The sequence below is a fragment of the Chrysochloris asiatica genome, unplaced genomic scaffold, assembly GCF_000296735.1.
Source record: "Chrysochloris asiatica unplaced genomic scaffold, ChrAsi1.0 scaffold00117, whole genome shotgun sequence".
NCBI lineage: Eukaryota > Metazoa > Chordata > Mammalia > Afrosoricida > Chrysochloridae > Chrysochloris > Chrysochloris asiatica.
In genome coordinates this window covers 9,646,040-9,653,313 of record NW_006408635.1, presented here as the reverse complement: position 1 = coordinate 9,653,313, position 7,274 = coordinate 9,646,040, and the positions used below count along the sequence as shown (strand labels likewise).

At 42.3% G+C, this 7,274-nt stretch overlaps 1 protein-coding gene across 1 annotated transcript; it reads right to left on the bottom strand.

Annotated features, from left to right (window-relative positions):
• Positions 1 to 2,707: 2,707 nt before the first annotated feature.
• MAS1 (MAS1 oncogene) lies at positions 2,708 to 3,682 on the bottom strand. The gene has a single exon (XM_006868467.1). It carries the CDS (start codon positions 3,680 to 3,682, stop codon positions 2,708 to 2,710), a length of 975 nt encoding a protein of 324 aa, XP_006868529.1.
• Between the last annotated feature and the right edge of the window lie 3,592 nt (positions 3,683 to 7,274).

Sequence of the window (7,274 nt, the reverse complement as noted above, 5' to 3'; positions counted from 1 at the left end):
AAGTCTCAGAAATGGCACTAAGCAATCCTACGCTATTTAGGCAAATTATCTCAATGTCCAAAGGTACAAGTTATCCAGTCTTCTTTGCATATTTACTTAAGTCTTCTTTGTTTCATTTTAAGCTTATAGCTTACTTTGGGGAATGCATTTAGGGGAAAGTGAAAAGGAAGTTGTCTGTATAACATCGTCTAACTATGAATCCAACCTCTTTACAAGGTATTATTCTTTAAAAGGTTAGAAGAATTTTTATTTTCCTTATCACATTTGATTTCCCCACTTTTTCTGCAGAAGAGCAATAAACAGTGCTTCCCATGAATTGATCACAGTTTCCTTATGTGGAAATTTCTTTCATGCAATCATCTTTAGATCCCTCTTCAAGGTCACAATTCCTTTGGTCTTGATCCCTTTTCATTAGCCCAGAGACTAAGGTAGCGTTGAACAGGATGCTGGTAAACAGAAAACAGTCACTCTGATCTCATTATTGATTCTGTTCTTTACCAGTGGAGATGCTCTGTTTTCCATCAGAAACAAGATCCTCCTAAATGTCATCGCTCCACACCCCATCTGGGCTGGGGAAGGCAAGCTGCCTTGGTTCTGGATCAGATGTCATCACCATTTGACAGCCTCTTGGCTCCCAGCTTGGCTGGGACTAACACATCCCCCTTTCCCTCCCTCCCACCGCCCCCCACCTCCCCAGCTAAGCTGCCCCACATATCCGGCCATTTGTTTCTCTTGAGAAAGGAAGAGGACTGGAGAAGACACAGGCAGCAGCAGAGGATCACTTTATCACTGCTCCCATGACCCTTTAAAAAACAAAAAGTTCAAACAAATACTAATGAGCTCGTTTATGGGCTTGAACATTTCATTGCCCATAAAGCCACAGGAGACATTGTCATTAGGGTGGGACTGCTAGTGGGACAGGAAGAAGATAAACACAGCAATGTAGTCTATAGGCCAAGACAGATTTCAGAGTGAAAACAAGTCATGCGTCTGAAGATGCAGACATACATCTTGGCATGCAAGGCTGGCAGAGCTACCTTCAGGGAGGATGTACAAAGGTCTGTCTGGAGAGAAACGTCCAGACCCCCTCTGTGATGTGGTCGTGGCTTCTGCCACTGTGTCTCTTTCCAGGAGTGGTGCAAAGAAATGTCTCAGGAGTCTTGCACCTGGCCAAAGGTGGGAAGCTGTGACTATGAATTACACACCAACTTCATGAGGTGAACTTGGGAATTTAGTTCCACTTAGAAACACATAACTACAATCAGAGAATGCAAAAATGAAGATTTCCATCACATCTGGCCTTCTCACCAAATAAAGGAGCTACGGGAAGCCCCTTCATCAGTGGTCAGTGGTCCAGTGGTTTCCCTGGACTCCTGAGTTTATGCCCAAACACACAACTGGTGGGACACCATAGCATCTGTGTATAGAGAGACCAACACCATGGAAAGTGCCTATACTGCAGGCAAAAAAGGAGGCCTGGATATACTGCTTTTCAGCCTTTAAGAATGTATCATCGTATTTGTACATGTTAGTGTGTGTGTGTGCTCTACAAGACAGAAAATGTATTTCAGCTTCACTTAAAGTGGTGAAGACAGACTAACAGTCATTGGACGCTAACATTAAAGTAGTGTGGAGAGACTAACATTCATTAGACACTAACATTTTTCTTGTTATTATACCCTCACAACAACCCTGGGAGATACATACTATGATTGAGACCATTTATAATGAGGAGATAAAGCTCCAAGAGCTTAAATCACTTGCCTGAGATCGCACGGGTAGTTAATGATGGAGTCAGCCTGATCCTATAACCCTTGTTCTTTCCATTACATTGCTTGGGTCTTACCATCCCAACCTTTTTTTTTTTGGTTGGAACATGAGAAGACCAAGATTTTTTTCTTTTTTCTGTGCACATCTTCAAATCTTCCATGCTAGAGTACTTTTATAGTCCATGGAATCATTGAGGAAGATTTGAGTTAGTTGATAGGTAATGAAATTATAGAAGTCTGCCACGTATCTAAGCATTTCCAGAAGCTACAGTGTAAGAATAAAACCTCACCACTAATTAGTATCTTGTGCATATGGAGTAAGTGTCCTTCTGTTTCACATTTAAACCAGTAAACCAGTTGCCATCAGTTCAACTCTGACTCATGGAGACCTCATGTGGGTCAGAGTAAACCCTGCTCCACATGGTTTTCTATGACTGACTTTTTGGAAGTAGATCTCCAGCCCTTTCCACCAAGGCTCCTCTTGTTGTTGTTGTGTGCCATCGAGTCGGTTCCGACCCATAGCGACCCTGTATAGGGTTTCCGAGGGTGTAAATCTTTATGGGAGTAGAAAGCCTCATCTTTCTCCCGCGGAGCAGCTGGTAGTTTCGAACCGCTGACCTTAAGGTTCGCAGCCCGATTCGTAACCACTACGCTACCAGAGGCTCCTCTAAGAAGACTCAAATCTCTAACCTTTTATCTAGTGTATTAGGCATTTCCATCCCCCAGGGACTCAGCTTCATATTTTACTGTTGTTGCTAAGTGCTGTTGAGTCAGTTCCAACTCATTGTGACCCTGTGTATAGGCTTTCTGAGTAGTGACTAGTAGGTTTAAATAGCCAACCTTGCAGTCAGTAGTCCAGAAACTTAAATTATATTCTAAGCACAAACTAAAAATTGTCTCTATGCCTCTATTTTGTCCATGATTCCTCTCCAAAATCCTCAGACAACCGTCTCAATGGTGGTACTACCACGGTCTTCCGGGCGCCTCGGTTGCATTTCATCTTTGAAAGCCCTGGTGAGAACCACTTTTAAGGATTCCTTGAATCGCTTTTTCTTACTGCTGCCTACAAAGAAGTAAATAAATGGATTGGCGCTGCTATTGATGGTGGAGAACAGGAGAGAAAGGTGGTGTAGGTTCCCAAACGTTGACCAGTACTCATGGTAGAGCAGGTAAAGCAGCCTCATGGGCATGGCAAAAATGAGGAATATGATGATGGTGACTGTGATGACCAGGTACAGCTTTGAGGAGTGGGAAGTCCATGTGTTCTTTCGGATCTTAACTACCAGGATGGTGCTGGACACCACCATGAGAGGAGTGAAGACCAGGAAACTCAGAATGGCAATGAAGATGATCACTGCCCGGCACTCACTTCGAGGGTGGCCTTGTCCTTCACTGTCGATGCACATGGCGTATTCCATGGTGGTCACTAAGCAAGAAAGTGCCCACAGGAGGGCACAGACGAATGCTGACTGGTGCTTGGGGCGATGACACCGGTACCAGATGGGATACAGGACTGACAAGCACCTCTCCACACTAATGGCTGTCAGCAGATAGAGGCCTGTGTTGTAGCCAAACAGAAAAGTCACTGATAATGTGACAATTGTATAATAATAACCAGAAGAGAGCTCATAATCAAGTGCATAATCAACAGACAAAATGAAAATGCAAAAGAGCAATGAAATGTCTGCAATGGACAAGTGGGTGATGTAGACCGTGAAGGGGTTCCTTCTCATCCGGAAGCACAGGAACCAGAGGAGAAGTCCGTTCTCCATAAACCCAAGTGGGGAGATGCTCATGATGACCCAGTGCACAACTGGGATCTCCTGGAGTGAAGGTCTTGTGGAGACATTCCAGCCGGTGGAGGCATTCACGGACTCCCCAGTGGCCAATGACGTCATGTTTGACTCATCCATGAGGAGGCGAGGACTGGGCTCTTCAGGTAATTTTCTGCAACCAAGTAAAACAACACAGAGATCATGAAATTATGACTTGGAACAAATGGGTGAATTTCAAATATACATAAACTATATGTTATAATAATTTTTAAATAGACTGTAGAATTCTCTTTCTAACAGTGATAAAATTTGACATTTTTGCCAAGTGAGAGAATTAATCCCCACAGAAGCCCTGGTAACATAGTAGATTAGCAGTTGGGTTGCTAACTGGAAGGTTGGTAGTTCAAACCCACCAGTCACTTCACAGGAGAAAGGTGTGGCAGTCTTCTTCTGCAAAATCTCTACTGGGGATCCCTAAAGAGTGATTTGATTTGATTCTGTAGGGCTGCTATGCGTTGAAACCCACTCAATAGCAGTGGGTTAGGTTTGTTTTGAGTTTGATCCACACACCAAAAATCTGCCCATAGGGTTTCTGAGGCTGATTGCCTCATCTTTCTCTCACAAAGTGCCTGGTGGTTCTTAACTGCCAACCTTTTGGTTAGCAATCATGGCCGTAAGCACTGTGCCAACAGGGTTCCTTTTGGATCCCTAATGGCTCTTAATTCTGTATTCTAATCCACTTGTGGCTCAGTGCCCGAAAGGAAATGGGAAGATAAGAGAGCTCAAATTCCTGATGTCCATTTCCAGTTCTGCCTGAGATTCCTGAATGGCTTTTTGAAAAAAAATCTTTCATCTTCTGTGCTTCTGTTTCCTTGCCTTGTGGGACCTATTAATTGCACTGGAATTCAATGAAAAATTACAAGCTTGGGCAATGCTGTTATTTTTTTAATGCATAAAGCATCATATGTATATTGTAGTGTAACTGCAAGCAACAATGGTAAATGAGAGGAAAAATGGTGTGTATCTGTGTATTCATATTTTTAAAGTGTGAACAATTAAAAGGCCTTTATTGTATATGGTCTTAGTATCTGCAGCAAAGCTGAACACCTATGTAGACAAGGTATGCGATAGAAACCAACACTCTCTGTAGAGCAGATGGTACCAATAACCAGATATATTTACAGCTCCACATACCATCGACCAGACTAGCCAGGAAAACGCTATTGACACAGATACTAAACCAAGTACCAACAGGAAACCGATTTAAAAAAAACACTAAATATCTGAAGCTACAAAGCAAAAATCCTCAGAAAACTTCCCTCCCTCTTTAGTCATTGCAAAACAAATATCTGCAACATTCAAGCCTGCTGGCATAAAATAAATACACGTCACCCACTTCCACTATGGCTGAAAGGGAAAAGGCAGCAGCTAGTAGGGTCATCATCCTTGCGCCAAGTCTAACGGATTATCCTTTACTTTTTAAAATATTGTCCTTGCAGACCAGGGCCCCTTCATGTGCAAAATCATTAACTTTTAAGAAGTGAATAAAGAATGTATGCAATTAGTTGATATCTGCCTCCTCCTCATACGTTCCTTGCAAGTAGATACAGTGGATGAATGTGCTATTTTGTGGAATTTGACTATCTCTGATAATAGAAGACATTTCCAGAACTGAGTCAGCAGATCTTCAGCATTTGCAGAGCTCTGAGTTTCCTCAGCTGTGCCTAGATTACCATCGGACCTTTTCTTCATGGATTGTGCACTTATCTTCCCAGTGGCAAGATTCCAGGAGTCCAGCAACATCCCTGCCGACCCCATCCTAATTCCGTATCTCCTCATCCTTTCTTCCCTCAGCTACTCTGGTAGGGTACTAGAAAGTATCTTCACTGGAGCAAAGCTCCTTCCATTTCACAATCAGACAGAAGATTCAGATCCCAGACATTTCAGGAGTCTGACCCAAGGACCAGAATCCACAAGACCAGGACATGGCTGGCCAACACATGTTGTAGCGCCTAGGCTTTGCTCCATTCTAGTAGGTAAGATTGCTGCATTCTCAAAAAGATGTCTCCCACAGTCCCAAGTCCTCCATCGAACAGTTATTAAATTTGTTATGTACCCTTATTTGCCAATTTTATTTGAAGCACTGTTATAGGCCCACTTGGGATACAGCAGTGGATACAAGAAACAAACTTCAACCTCTTGCAAAGATTTAGAGCCTTGGAAATCCTAAGAGGCATTTCCACTCTGTCCAATAGGGTCACTATGAGTCAGAATAATCGACTCAATGGAAGGAGGGTTTGTGTTTTGTTCAGAGGATAAGTAAAACACATCAACTATGGTTATTGTGATCAGATTAGACTCTGGTGACACTGGCAGAAAAAAGAAGTCCAAACGGGAGGCCAGGCAGAGAAATGATGGCAGTGTGGACCAGGGTACAATAGTGAGGACAGTAAGACCTGGCTGGATACAATTTGATCTGCTGGTGGTACAAGTTACTATAATAAGAGTTAAGATATGAAACGAATTAGATGCAGTCTTCTGGAATGCTCTACAAGGAGCAAATAGGCAAGGCATCAACTCAATCTAACTCAGGGTGATTAGTGGAAGACAAAAAGACCTTGATCAAGTGCTTGACGGCACTTAACAACAACAATATTGCACACATGTTATTGTTGCTGTTGTTAAGTGTCATCAAGTCCATTCCAAGTCATAGCAACCCTTTATAGGGTTTCTAAGGAGTGGACTGTGGATTTGAACTGCCAACCTTGCAGTTAACAGTCCAGTGCTTATCCGAGAGTGGTACACTAGGACACCTAGCATACAAATTCCCTACCACCTACTCGATTCCAAATCAAAGTGACTCTGTATCTGCTCCTGGAAAGATTTCTGAAATTACAAATGTTTACAGAAACAGAAAACTTCATCTTTTTCCCAAGGAGTGGCTGCTGGGTTTGATCAAGAGGCGAAAATGTGTAACATAATTTCAGATTTTCATGGAATCTAGACTTTCTGCAGTTGTGGGGGCTGGAAGAACCCCTGAATCTACTGGCCTGAGATAATCCTTAAAGCCTAAACCAAGCATTCACAAATAGTAGGCAAGGACCATCCAGATCTTCTCTTCCCATGGCAAAGGAGGTAATTACCCACACATTCCATATCCTCCTCCTATCCCTTTAAGTGCCAAAATGTTTTAATAAGTAAAATTTAATAAAGCAAAGAGTAATAAACAGGCATATATGATATTCATTATGGTCCATGCTTGGCTGTAAATTTCAAGTACAGAAGTCATCTAAGACCAAACTCCTTGTCTCTTAATATTATATATTGTTCTGTTGTTAGGAGCCATCAAGTAACCTTCAACTGATGGCAAACCCCTGTACAACAGAACAAAGTACTTCCAGGTCCTGTGTTATCCTTATAATTATTGCTATATTTAAGGCCATTGTTGTGGCAAATGTGTCAACCCATCTCATGGATTTACACCTTTAGTCTGTGGTGGCTTGTATGTTTCTGTAAGGATGGCAGTTATGTTACCAGTATTTTAAATATCAGTAGGATCAACCATCATTTTGAATGTGGAAAGATCTGGAATCAGAAAATCAAAAAGGAAGAACACGCTCAGCATTTCTCAAGCTGGGGGAACTGAAGAAAAAATTCAAACCTCGACTTTCATTACTGAAAGATTCTCTGGGCAAATTACTGAATGATGCAGAAAGCATCAAGAGAAGAT